At 55.5% G+C, this 13,992-nt stretch overlaps 1 protein-coding gene across 3 annotated transcripts in view; it reads left to right on the plus strand.

The window, feature by feature from the left end:
- Nucleotides 1-13,992, plus strand: part of CPNE2 (copine 2) — a 60,038-nt gene that overhangs the window by 11,056 nt on the left and 34,990 nt on the right. For all 3 annotated transcript variants that reach the window (XM_037408817.1, XM_037408819.1, XM_037408818.1), the window contains exons 2-3: nt 5,905-6,101; nt 13,467-13,646. In XM_037408817.1, coding sequence (XP_037264714.1) covers nt 5,905-6,101; nt 13,467-13,646 — 377 coding nt within the window. The remainder of the gene's footprint in view (nt 1-5,904; nt 6,102-13,466; nt 13,647-13,992) is intronic.

Here is a 13,992-nt window from a genome sequence, read left to right on the forward strand (position 1 = left end):
ATTTTTGGGATGTTGGGTCAAGCCTCGTATTACTTTCCGCTAGACTGCCCCAGCTCCTCGCGTGTGCCCTGCCTGCCAAAGCTGGCTATTCAAACTCAAACTGATGTAGAGCTATGCAACCGCAAAAAAGGTGTTTGAATCCTGTCCCAGACCATTACAGCAGCCTCCCACTCTCTCCCCTGTGATAAATTCATTTAGCTACTGCCAAATGGCGTGGTACCATACCAACCCAAAGCAGAGATTGCAGTGAGGCGGGAGACGATGGGATGTTTCAACCCACCGAAGACCTCTTTCCCTTGAAAGTGCCAGAACTCAACAAGTGCCGCCAGGATGGGCTTGTGTTTGGTGCCTTGGTCTGGGACCCTGGCTCATCCTCCCTTCCTGCCTGTTTCTCCCTTGGGCTTTTATCCCTGTTCCTTGCATGAGCTGCAGGATTCAGGAGAACTCTCTTGCCTGTCGGGGCACGCTGGCTGGGAGGTTGTGCTCTTGCACAGCTGGTTGGCAGAGCCCTCTGGGCAGCATCTTCTTCTGCTGACTGGGAAGCGGGATGCCATCTTTCCGCAGGGGCTGAAATGTAAGCTGCCTGGGGAGCCCCCTCTGGTGCTGACGGGTTTGCCTCAGGGTTTTCCTGAGATTTGTGACTCCCAGGTCACCCCGAGCGACTTTGCATGGCTCCGCTGATCATCACCCACCAGGGAAGCTCGCTGGTGCTGCCCGTGTAGCAGCTGGCGCAGCCGCTTGGGGTTTTGGCAAGGAGGGCACTGCCTGCACCGGCACCAAACTGTGCCAAGACCTGGTGGACAAGGGCTTTTGTGGGGACAGCAGAGGTCTAAGAGGAGCTGGGCATTGGGGGTGACTATTGCTTGGGCACAAAATGAAGAAGCAGCCACTGTAGCACCAAGGTGGCCACCAGCCATCGTCACACCTCGCCTGGGACAGGGTTTCGTAGCACTGGTGCAAGAAATCCAGCTGTTGGCATGAGAGCATTGCCTTTTGAAGCACCTTTAGGCACTGTTTCTATCAGGAAGGGTTCAGTGGGGAAATTATTTAATTAATGTTGTCCCGAACCCCTTTTTCCCCGCTATATCAGCCACCTAAAATATCTCGGTACAGTCCCCTTGCCTTCTTTTATCAGGCAGGACTGTGGGACTTGCTCATGATGTGCCAGCCTGGGCATCCCCCTCGGCCAGGGCTACCCTACATCTCCTGGAATTTGGGAGAATTTGAGCTCGGTCCCAGCCATGCTGCCCACGCTGGGATGCTTGGAGGCAATTTTCAGCCTTTCCCTGCCTCGCAGGAGAGATGAAGATCCTGTGATGGCAGCAAGTACCCCAGGTACCCCGTTGCAGGGCGTTTTCATGTGCAAGCACCCCCTTTCTGCTTCCCCCCCGCCTGCTCGCCGGCAGAGGCATTTGCCGGGGAGGGGACCAGCAGCAGGCTGCTGTGTACATGACTAATTGCACGTGCATTCAGAAGGTAACGAGGCTGTTATTAAGACCAGGTGCAGGCTGGTGAATCCACCGTGTTGCCTAGGCAAGGCTGAAAGGCAAACATTTTTGCTTTGCAAAATAATTCTGGAGATGACTCTATTTGTTGACAGGAGGGAGCGCAGCGGCTGCTGTGGGTTTTGACGGTGTGGGGAGCTGCGTTGGGCACCCGTCACGGTGCATCCCGGCTTTCCCTGGTGTCTCCAGCTCGGTGTGTGCTGCGTTTCAGCTTTTCTGCTGCTCTGGGCAACCGGTTTGTGTCTTCCTGCTCCTCTCCTTCACTGCAATCTTCTGACAACCCGTTTTCACCTGCTCTTACATCCTCCCTCGGGTACCACTACTCTCCCGCTGCGCCTCCACTGCCTGTGGACTCAGCTGTGTGCTTTATGGGACCCCAAACGTGCCTGTTTGCTACTCACCTTTCTCATTTCCCCTTTCCAGAAAGGAAATTTGCTTCTACAATTGCATTAGGCTGCAGTGGGACAGCCCGAGCAGGTAAACTGAGTCACAGGTGACTTCTGTGGGGTACTACAGAAATCATGGACCATCCCGAAGAAGGGAGGGACCTCCCCAGGAGGGACCCAGAGGGACGTTGCATCATAGCGCTGCTGGCTAGCAGCACCTCTGGGGCTGTTTTAAATATGCCCTGTGAAAATAAGTCTGATTTCTTTAAGGAGAGGAGATCACTGATGTTTGAGAGCACTATGAACATTTTAAAAAGCTGCCAAAATGTGTCACTTAAAGCACAGCTTTATTTTTTTCCCCTCTCTGTTTTTTCCTGTTAATGCTTAAAATGGGGCCTTAGCGTGGCCTGAGCGACTGCTTCTGGTGGGGCTTCACTTCTGTGGAGGGGAGGGGACCCCCCCCAGGCAGCAATTAGCGGGCAAAACAGAGATCTCCTTCCCCTCCTCCTCTTTCAAATAAGTGAGGAAGAAGAGATCCCAGGGCTTCCAGACAGCCCTTCTGCGCGTGCCTGGTGAATCTGCTATAGAGTGCAGGGGAGGCTGTGGGGTGAGGAAGAGGAGGAGAACATCTGTGTGCATTGCTCTGGGTCTCCCAGGTGTTCATCTCAGATGTCCTGGGCCCAGGGCTTGTGCGTGCCCCCAGCCAGTGAAACCCCTCGCTGTGGGACATTGCAGGCACAGAGCAGCTTGGGGGGGGACCAAGCAGTGGAGGAAGGAGTACTTGAGGGTTACGAAGCGCAAAGATGTGTCTGGCTCAGGAGGTCCTGGAAGCTGGAGCCCAGAAAGGATTTGGGAACTGTGTCCCTCCACCCGGGTCCTGCTCTTGTGAGACCTCTTCAGGCATCTGCTGTGGCCAATGGCAGGGGGGACTGTAGGGCAGGGGGAGCTGTGGGGCAGGGGGGACTGTGGGGAAGATGGGCATTGGTGCGTGTCCCTAGACCTCTCATCGGTGGCCTGGCCGTGTTTCAGCAGGAGCCCACGTGTCCGCATGACCAGCACAGAATCAGCAGCTGGGATTGTCCATCAGGAGGTTCTTTGGCCACAGATGCTGAGCAAGTCACAGGACTCTGTTCAGGGTGGCAAATGCAGGGGGAGGAGAATAAAAAAAGGAGGAGAGACTGGAATACAGCCGGTGGCCCTTTCGGTGCCAGCTCAGACACCCCCGAATGTAAAGCACTTGGGGGTTGGAATGGCACCAGCTTGCTGAAGCCTGGCAGTGCCTTGGGTGGGAAGATGGGAAGCCTCTGAGACAGGGGGACCCGTGGCTGCTGCTGAGGCCAACCCCCTGCCCTGACTTTTTCATTTAAACCAATTACTTTATGGCTGAATCGGGACGGTTACGCTGCTCAAGGTTTTATACCGGGGCTGCGGCTGGGGGGAAGGAGTAGCCCGAGCGGTGATTCAGGAGAGCTGCTCATCTCTTTGGCATCTCCATCTCTGGTGAGCTGGCTGGACCAGCAGCTCCTCAGTGGAAAAATCATCTTTACTGGGATGGTGGGGAAGGGTTGGCAGCATCTTCCTGCTGACCTTTGCCTTCTGGGGGAGGGGCAACCATGGGATTTTATGCTTGGCGCTTGTGAGATGTTATCAAGCTCTTCAGGTTGGTACCTGGGGGAAAGGCCAGTGTCCCAGTCCCGGATTTTGGGTGCCCAGGTGGGGAGTGTGTCCATGCAGGGGATACGAGTCCCACCAGGTCTCTGTCCTCAGCTGGCCCTGGCTGGTGCTGGCCACCTCTCCTCTTCCGTGAGCCTGTGTTGACCATGGGCTCCCTGGGGAGCACAGCAGGCTGAGCGCAGGGGCTGGAGCACGGGCGATGCACAGTACACCGAGAGGATGTTCTAGTGCCTGCCAGCCCTGGGAAAAAGCTTTTCCACTGAGTCATCTGCTGCCTTTGGGTTTTGTGAGATGACGCCAAGATTTGGGGGAAGAGGAGATGGAAAAACCCAGCCCAGATCTCCCTGCTCCAGCAAGACCAGGTCCACGCCAGCACAGCTGCCCCGTGTTTGCTTTTTTGGAGGGAGCAGCAGACAGACAGCGGCATAAATAGAACAGGCTTGCCTATTTTAAGACATCAATTACATGATCCCTGCATTAAAGGAGAAAAAAATAAAAAAATATCTTAGTTTTAGCTGCAACTGGCATCATGGGCTTAGAGGAGCAGAGGCAGCTCCGGCAGGGATGGGTGTCTCGCAGCCATCGCCCCGGCAGCCGCAGGAGCTTCGTGGTGGATGAGCCATGAGGACTTTTGCTTTCACACGTGTTTCTCCGCGAAGTCATGGTTGATGGATGGTCGCCCACACATGCCACCGTTTTACATTGTGCTGCTGTGGACAGGGAGTGACGGCACAGGGTGGGCCTGGTCCAGGCAAGGGGAAACTGCGCTTGTGGGAGGGGTGTGGGTGCTGTTTCGGTGATGTACAGGTGTGTGCGCCACCAAGGATGGGGATTTTCTTCTTCTGGAGATGTTTCTGGGTTCTTATGGAGCTGAAATGATTGCCCCACTCTTGCCCTGAACAGCAGTCTGTGAAGAAGAGTTTGCATTTACTGTCAGGGATTAAACTCAGGCTTGTTTCTGGTGACTTGGTGTCAAGCAGAGATCTTGGCAGGCCGGGGTGGGGGGTGCTCAGAGCCTTGGAAGTGGGAGCTGTTTTCTGCTTAGTATGCATTGCAGCTGGGGCCGAGTGCTCAGGGTGGCCAGCGGCGAGCCCAGAGCTCCCTCTCCCACAGCCGTGCTGGGATAACCCCATCCCTGTCCATCCCCGTCCCGGCGCGCAGGCTGAGCCGCAAGGAGAGAGGGCAGCAGCCCAGCTCCCAGCAGCACAAGTGCTTCTACATACTCGTGCCACGGCAAAACAAACCAATAATATTAATTGGCATTTCAATGTCAAACAGCAGCAGATGGCTTGTCAGGGTGGGGGGAAGGGGATGTTTGGGGTTTTCATATAAAACCCTGAAAACTTGCGCTCTTGAAAAAGAGGGTGAACGGTATTGAAGCAGCAGCTGAAAAGAGCTCTCTCCACTAGCAGCCCCAGCTACAAAATGTCATTAGTATGAATTAATCTGAAAATGCTTTTTCTTCTCTTTTTCCCCCTCTTTCCTCTTCTCTGTTGAAGACCGTTGGTGGTTCTTGCTGAGTAGACAGCACATCAGAAGGCAAAACTGTCACGTGGGATGGGGTTTTGCACTAATAATGGTATAAAAGACATTTATCTCTGCAAAATGGCTTTGGTAGCGGACTTTTGCTAAGCTCTTCTTATGTTACAGGGTGTTTTATCAGGGCCCTGTAAATCATCCTGTGCAGCAGGTCCTGCAGGGGCTGTCACATTTCCCTTGCTCTTCTGCAAACCAACTGTGGCTGCTTTTTTATTGCTGCCAGAGCCGCTGCTTTCTGCTGGCCTGGTGAGCTGCATGGAGGCAGGGCTGGAGCTGCCCTCCGCCCCAGCCGTCCTTATAGCCTCACTCTCACATAGGGAGAGCCCTATGAAGGTTTGTGGGGCAGAGCTCGTTTGGCCCTTGTAGCTTGGTCCATGGCTTGGGACCAGCCAGATAACGACCACTTTTCACATTGAAAGATGATGTGGAAGTATAGTTCCTCCCCACAAAAAACCCCAGCATGCTGGAAGAAGAGGCTGGGGGACCCCCCAGTTCCTCGGGGGTGGGGGGTAAGCAGAAGATGTCACCTTTCCTTGAAAACCTGTTACTTACGGAGCAAACCCAAGGCAGCTTGTAAGTGCTGTGCTGGGCTCCCACTCAGGACGGCTGCCTGGTGTGGTGGCCACCACGTGGGTTGGTGGCTGGGCAGGGCAGGGCAGATGCTTTGGAGCCAGAAAAGCCTCGCAACATACCGAGTGTGCCTTGGAGCACGAGGCCGTGGCTGTGCCCAGCCCCTGCTGCCGCAGTGCTCGCTGCCCTCCCGCTTGCACTGAAGTCTCTCTCCGTTCTCGTACCCACAGAGTGCCTGGAGCTGCTGCCGTTGGTGTCCATGGCGTACACCATGACCCCCACACCGGCGGGACCCGTCGGCTCCCAGTACTGCGTCTGCAAAGTCGAGTTGTCCGTCTGTGGCCAGAACCTTCTGGACAGGGATGTCACCTCCAAATCCGACCCTTTCTGCGTCCTCTTCATGGAAGTCAACGGGAAGTGGGTGGAGGTAAGTCCTGAAGCTGCGTGGATCTCCTCCTCTAGTGGTTTGCCCATGCCAGTGCCTTCCCCCTCTGTGCTCCACTGCGAGGCCGGTCCTTGTTCCTCCCCGAGCAGGGGTGGGAGCTCTTCTGCTCCTCCCAGGGCTGCGCGCGGTGCCAGTGTGTTAATGATCCTGCGTTCTGCAGCCAGCCTTTTCCCCCGGACCGCTCTGCCTTGTGCTGGGTGGTCGGTGTAACGGCAGACTTCAAGTTGCCAGCCTCTGGCAAGGTGCGTGGCAGACGTGGAAGGATCTTGCCACCTTCAGGGCAGTCCCCACCCTTCTCAGGCTGCTGTGAGCTGCGTGTGCTTCGGCTTTGAGTGCCCAAAATGCTGATCCCATGTGACAGTTAGGTGTTGTGAGGTCCTGCTTGCAACAGGTGTGTTTCTAGGTGTGTGAAGATAAGCTGGTTCTTGGATCCTGAGTTGCATGGGAAGCTGCTCTTTGGGTTTTGCTTGAAGAGTGGCTCTTCCTGGGAGGCAGGAGCGTGCTGGATGAGGGTCTGGCCGGTCAGTCCAGTGGAAAAGCCCCATCCAGGGCAGCTTACGCTCTCAACACCCGTGGCCTCCTTCAAGAGGTATATCAAGGGCAAGAGTCCTTAAGCCAGATGTTTCATGGACTGGTGGTGGGGAGGTCAGGACCATGGGATGGGGAAGGAGACTGTCGGGAGCTGGGTGCATGGGGGGTTGGATCGGTTCAGCTGCAGAGAGACAGCACCCATCTGGCAAGTCCCATGTGAACCGTTTGCAGACACTGGCCTGTCCTTCTTACCAGATACCTCATAAATTGGTGCTTCAGCTGCCATGTCTGATACTGGGAGGCCCTGGAAAGAAACCGCAGGTGGTTTTGTTATGTGGTTGTTTTTGGAAACTGGCTCCTTACAAACAAGAGAGGTAATTCCTACAGGAAGGGAGGAGGAGGGGAGGCATCATGATGTATGCAGCAGGACTGAGCGCACCCTCAGCAGGTTTGCTGAGTGGTGGAGCTGGTTTCCTTGAGGGAAGGGACACCGTCTGGAGGGACTGGGGCAGGCTGTGCGAGTGCACCTCTGCCAGTCCGTGAAGTTCAACAAGGCCAAATGCAAGGTCCTGTGCCCGGGTCAGGGCAGTCCCCAGTACCTATACAGCCTGGGGGGTGGGCGGGTGGGGAGCAGCCCTGTGCAGAATGACCTGGAGATGCGGGTGGGTGACAAAGTGGATGTGACCCGGCAACATGCACTCATAGCCCAGAAAGCCAAGTGTGTCCTAGGCTGCATCACCAGCAGTATGGCCAGCAGGTCGAGAGGGGATTCTCTCCCTCCACTCTGCTCTCGTGAGACCCCACCTGCATCCAGCTCTGGAGTCCTCAGCGCTGGAGAGGTATGGACCTGATCGAGCAGGTCCAGAGGAGGCCACGCAGATGATCCAAGGGCTGGAGCAGCTCTGCTGTGAGGGCAGGCTGAGAGAGCTGGGGTTCTTCAGCCTGGAGAAGAGGTGGCTTGGGGGAGACCTCACTGTGGCCTTCCTAGATTATAAGGGGGGCTTATAAGAAAGATGGAGAGAGGTGTTTTACCAAGGCCTGTAGCGACAAAGCAAGGGGCAACAATTTTAAACTGGAAGAGGGTGGGTTTAGGTTGGACATAAGACGTTTTTTACAGTGAGAGTGGTGAGACACTGGCACAGAGAAGTTGCGGATGCCCTGTCATTGGAAGTGTTCAAAGTCCGGCTGGACAGGGCTTTCAGCAGCCTCACCTAGTGACCAGTGTCCCTGCCAGTGGCTGGGGGGTCAGGCTTGATGAACTCCAAAGGTCCCTTCCAAGCCAAACCGTTCTGTGATCCTGTGGCTCTCCCTGGCTTTGGGGTCCCTGCTGCACCAGGACACCCCACTCAGCCGATGTGCGCGCTGCTGGCAGCCTGTGGGCGCTGAGCCTGTGCACGGAACAGAGTGCTGGCACGCTCCCGCGGCGTGGGGCAGAGGCGTATTTTTATTTTCCTTGCACGCCTGAGGAGCGGAGAGCTGCATTCATTTCCTCTGCTTCCCTACCCACTCCAACACAAGCTTACCCTGGGGCAAGACCCTGCTGATAAAAGGCTGTGTAAGGACAGGAGGGCTTTCCATGGCTGTGCCAGCCCTGGCAGCGGGTGAACACAGGATAAACGTGCCCTCCCTGAGATGCAGAGAGTGCACAAGGAGCCCTTGTGTCGTACCCAGCCCTCAGCGGGACGAGGCTGCCGCTCACCAGGCTAATGGAGCGCGAGGGAACTGACCCTCCGCAGCTGTCTGAATTGTTTTGTAGCATGAGTAAGACGTTGGCTCCATCCCAAATGCTTGCTTTGCAGCATACCCACTGACTGGATGTGGCAGGGAAGGGGCACAGGGGTATGCCACATCAGGGACCAGGTGCACGCACACTGCTGGCGCCACGGTTCATCCGGGAGTGCCCAAGGTGGCTTCAGGCAGTGTGACCTCGGCCGTTGCCAGCAGCGCTGCTGCGGTGGCAAGAGACCCTGCTCAGGTGGGCCTCCCAGACAGAGGCACGGCTCGGGCTGGTTTTGCCATTGGGGTGTGCACAGAGCAGACTGGGAACTCCTGAGGATGGTTTTTGTGGTGCTTTGTTTGACTGTTCAGCATCCCACATGGAGAAGCTATAGTCCTCGTCATCTTCTGTGGCAGTCCAAGGTGCCCTCTGCGATAAAATCAGTTTTGTGAATCCAAACTCCAGAGTCTGTGCAAGAGCGTTTAGCTCCGTGCCTAAGAAAAACCTTTTGGCTACAGGTGAAAAGACTCTGGGCTTTATGAAATGCTTGAAAAAAAAAAATAATGGGGATTTAATTTTATAACTGCAGCTGTAGGCAGCGTAGGACCTCTTCATTTGGTCTGGGAGGGAGCAGGTAAGCAGAGCTTGGGGGTGTGATGGATGGATACAGGCACCGGTGGTAGGGTGCAGTACAAAATGAGCAGCTGAAGGGCATTAAATCATGTAAACCAAACAAAAATTGTCCCAATCCCTGGGAAATCAGGTGGTCTCAATTTTTAGATACTTGGACTAGTTGGGCAGCCTTTGAGTGCTTGGCCAAGGAGCTGCTGAGCGAATGGGCATCACCTAAGGTGTCCTGCAGCTGATCCTGCTGTCAGTGGGGAGGGTATAGAGCAGACCTCACCTTGCCATAGTCTGCAATTAACTTTGCTCAGCAGCCTGGATGAGCCTAATGAGCTTTCCAGCCTTGATAGGTGTCATCTCTTTGACCTGACTGTACTTTTCTGGATCTTTTCTTTCTGTCAGTAATGTCTCGGTCCAGCAGTTTTGATTCCAAAGCTTCTTTTACAATACAAATGTGTGGTGGTTTTATTATTTTTTTCTTCTTTTTCTCTGCTATTTTTAGCTTCTTTTTAATTGGCACAACAGGCACTGGACGTCAGCCTTGAGCAGCAGATTGCTCAGCGCTCCGCTGCTGTGGTTTCAGTGGAGATTAGTGTGTTGCACGAGCCAGCACGTGGTGTGGGGTGCTCGCACGCCATGGAGCTGCCCCTGTCAGCTGGCACGCCGGGGGCACAGCTGGCACCGGGGTCCCCCCGCTCCCACCCGTGGCCGTAGCAGGGGTTTGGGCTGCAGCTGGGGGACAGGGAGGGCCCAGAGAGGTGGGCTTGCCCACCAGAGCCTCTCTGGATGGGACCCTTGGTAGACCCTTGGCAGCTCCTGGCACCATGGTTTGGAGCTACCCGGGGGTGCCGGCGCTGTCCTGCGTGGATTTTGGCTGCACAGACATGCTCCTTGCCCTAATAAGACAATCTCTTTTCTTGCCTGAAAGCGGTGGCCTCAGAAACACGTCCCAGCCACCGGACCTGGGTTAGGAGGTGGGTCTCTCCTTCAGGACCAGCCCCCGCCGCTGTGGTACCAGCGTCTGGACTGGGTGGCAGGGCTGCGGCACCAGCTGATGCTGACAGAAAGATTTCTGCTTGTTCTTTCTAGCTGTCACACTTGTTCCCAAATACAATTATTTTGTCTTGCTGAGCTTAATAGGAATTAAGACATCTTCGTGAATCAGCCTTGGAGGGGGTGGGGAAGGGAGGGAAAATAAACCACAGGCTGAGAAGTGACACGAAGGCAGGTGACTAAGTGTCCTGCCGGATGCCATCGGCTTGCAGGAGCCATGCAAGACCTGGCCTGTGCGGCGGGGAGCGGGGACACATGACTCAGCTGTGCCGCTGCCTTTGACCCACTCAAGTGACATGGCCGGCCCCGCGCCTTCAGCGGGAGCTCGTGGGGGCTTTGGGGACCACCCCCCGTGTGGGCACTTCAGCGTGCTGGGGTGCTGCACCTCTCCAGCTGCCTCCCCTTGGGTGCTGCTGGAATCTCCGGAGGCACCCACTGAACACAAGGGCTGTCCCTGGCGGTGATCTCCCAGTTTCGTGCTGGATTTGCAGAATCAAGACTCTTAGCCAAACAGACCGCGTTAATTAGCCTGGTTGCCTCTGAGAAACCCTCGTGCTTTTCTGCTCTGGGGCAGCAGAGCCACCCCTGCAGCCCTGTAAGTGCTGGGCGAAGGAAAGGGCAAGAGCCCGTCTCCCAGCGGAGGGGGTGTGAAGAAGCCTCGTGCATGATGATCACTGGCAAGGTGACTGGTGCTCACCAACCAACCAACTGGTGCTGATCCAACCAAGGATCAGACCATGTGCAGCGGTCACCTGGGGCCTGTGATTTTGTTGTGCTTCACACTGCCAACAGGCAGGAGATCAACCACTGGCTTCTAGCTGGGTGTTGAAGGATGCTCCATCGCTACAAAGGGTTAGCTCGGGACACGGTGGCTGGGCTTTTCCTCCCCTTCCCTGGGCCACCCCTTCCAGGGCAAAGCTGGAGATGGGTCCTCAAGTCACCTCCTTCGAACTGGTGCCTGAGAGCGAGAGGACTGGTTTCCCTTGGTCCCTGTCTTCCCAGCATTTTGGGGAATAAGGAAGGAGCTAAAATCCATCCCTCTTGCCTGCACGGTCTTGTCTCTGAGCCTTGAAAGGGGATTTGCATGTGTTGTGCTGCCAGAATAAGGCAGCGCTCGTGGATGCCCACCGCTGCTGCCCACCGCAGCTCCAAGCACCTGGTGCCCCCGGGATGGGAGGGCATGTCCTGCGCAAGGCTGTGCACCCCAGCCAGCAGGCAGCCCGCTGGTGCGGATGTGTTTGATTCCCTGGTGTGTGGCAGGTGGCTATTCTGGGAACGCAGCATCTACTTTAGTCGTTTCTTGGCAATTAAGACAGACTAAGCAACCAACTTCACAAGACACTGCACAAGTCGGTATATATAGCAAAACCCCACATTTCCACTCAGTCCCTCCAAAACCTGCATCCTGTGCTGAAGGAGTTTCTTTGGGACTAAGGCATGTGTTTGCTTTTTTTTGTGCTTTTTGGGGGGGCTTTTTTTCTGCTCTGCCATGTTTATTCTTGGCTCCACAGCTCTGGCAGACATCCCACTGTCCCGTGGCCCGGCACTGCCCAGGGATGCCAGCGCAGGAGCTGCCTTCTGCAGGGGTCTGGCCCTGGGACCTGGGATGGCAGGTGGCTCAGCCTTGCCTAGGACCAGGTGCCCTGACTGCTGGACGAGCCGGGACGCTGGCCAGGGCTGCGGCATAGCTGGAGGCTCCATGCTGTCCCGCAGGCAGATGGGATGGTCTTTCCAGGCACCAAGGGCAGCAGCTTTTGATGAAATCACACTGGCGAGCACCTGCCTTTCTTTCTCTTTTAATAGCCCATTACCATCTCCTGGGATAACAGGGCAAAAGGCTGCCAGCTCCTCTGCCGGCTCTGGTGGGTGTGTGGCCCTTCCAGCTCGAATGCTCGGAGCCATCAGTGCTTCCCATGGGGCTGCCCAGGCAGGGAACCCTTCGTCAAACCAGCTGCCACTTCATATGATATCAATATGATCTCAGTAGCTGTTCTCCTGACAGAAGTCCTACTTGGTTTGCTTGCTGAAGGGTTTCCACCAGGCTGTGGGTGTTCCTCTTGTTCAGCACTCAAGCTGTGCCACCAGTGTCCTTTCTGCCTGTTTTGGCTTCATAAGGGAATGTTGCATGTTGGGCTCCAAACTTGCTGTTTCCTTGTATCTCTCAGGATGGATGATGGGTCCTGACATGAGAGTTCAGACCTTCCTTGGCCCAGGAAGTATTGACTCCCAGAAGTAAATATGCCAGCTTTTCTCAGCGTCAGTTTCTCAGTTTTTCCAGTTGCTGCCACTTTGGCTAAAATTCTGCATTGCTGCCTCTGTGCGCGTCTGTGCTGGGGCCTGACTGGTGCCACCATCCTCCCAGCCCTACTGTGGTCTAAGTTATGGGGTCTGGGACCACAGCTCCATTACTGGAGGGCAGTGTCCCGGGATCGCTGCTGTGGCTGTCCTTGGGATCTGCTTTTTGGCTCACGCGAGGCGTTCTGTCCACCTGTGCCATGCTGTGTTGTAAACCCACACTTCCACCAGCTGCCTGCCAGTTTCCTCTGCTCTTATCTCTGCTCTTGACTGTGGGATGCTGCAGACCGCTGTGGTGCTTCCCCTCCGACGGTGGGTTCCCCGTGTGCCTTCCAGTTGCCATCATCCTCTGTGTGCTTGCCCTTCCAAAAGCGCAGTTCATTTCTTCCAGATCATTTCTTCCAGCCTGTTTGCAATAGCTCAGGATGACAAAGTCGTTCAAACTTTTGTCTTCTGGGTCCTTCCAGCTTCTTGTTTCTCCTAATGCTTAATGAGATCTGTGAAAAATGGCCTGTAGCATGGTTTTTTCCCCTAGGGTTTTTTGTTTGGTTGTTTGTTTGGGTTTTTTTCCCCCATGGAAGGCCAAGAAAGAAGAAACCAGATGAATGGTTTGGTTTGAAGTCTAGAGGGAAATGCTGGAGGGTTGCTGTTCTGGCTGGTGACACTTTTTCTTCTTTTGCTTGTCCTTGCTGTTAGCTGCACGGCCTGAAAGAAACAAGCTTGGCGTTACAGCTGCGAGGGTCTGGTTGAGGATCAGAGGTGTGTGAGAGCTTCAGCTCCTGGGAGAACAGGGCTCAGGAGCAAACGAAATGGCTCTGGCTTCACCGAGTCTTGAGCCCCAGCAGGGTGGGCACTGCCGTGCCAGCTGTTGGCGGCGGTGGCCTTGTGCAGCCCCCCGTGCCAGGGCTGCAGCTCTCTGCCCGGTGCCATCACTCATTCAGGCAGATCCCACCTTGCGTGCACAGGTGCTGCAGCCCAGGGAGCGAGGGCTCTGCCGGGCGCCTGCTGTGTGCTGATGGGTGCTGCAGGGTCCTGGGTGCCTCTGGCTGAGGCCAGGGAACAGGTGCGGCAGTGACAAAGATGCAAGATGCGTGTGCCTAAATGCCTCTTTTTTTGTTTCTTTGCAGCTCGACAGGACAGAGACAGCAGTGAACAACCTCAACCCAGCTTTCGCCAAGAAGTTCATCGTTGACTACCACTTTGAAGAAGTGCAGAAGCTGAAGTTTGCCCTGTTTGACCAGGACAAATCAAGCATGCAGCTGTACGAGCATGACTTCCTGGGGGAATTCTCCTGCACACTGGGCACGGTGAGGCTCTGAGGTCCCTGCAGCTCGCTGCCTGCCAGTGAAGGGACCCCACATCACATCAGCCACAGGCGCACGGGGGATTGGAGCTGCTACTCTTACCTGCTCTGAAGTTTGCTGGGTCCTTCCTGGCAAAACTAATTTAGTTTGCTTGTTGTGCTGCAGCTGTTGAGGTTGAACTGTTCCATGTTTGGGCTGTTGGCTGTTGGCTAAGCCTGAGCCCGTCGCGGTGTGGGCTGCTGCTGGTGCCTGCGAGGAGGCAGCAGCTGGAGGTTTTGGAGGTACCTGTGTCTCACCATGTGTTATAGTCAGAGCCCTGATGGCCTGCTTGGATTTGGACTTTGGCAAC

The sequence above is a fragment of the Falco rusticolus genome, chromosome 15 (assembly GCF_015220075.1).
Source record: "Falco rusticolus isolate bFalRus1 chromosome 15, bFalRus1.pri, whole genome shotgun sequence".
Lineage (NCBI taxonomy): Eukaryota > Metazoa > Chordata > Aves > Falconiformes > Falconidae > Falco > Falco rusticolus.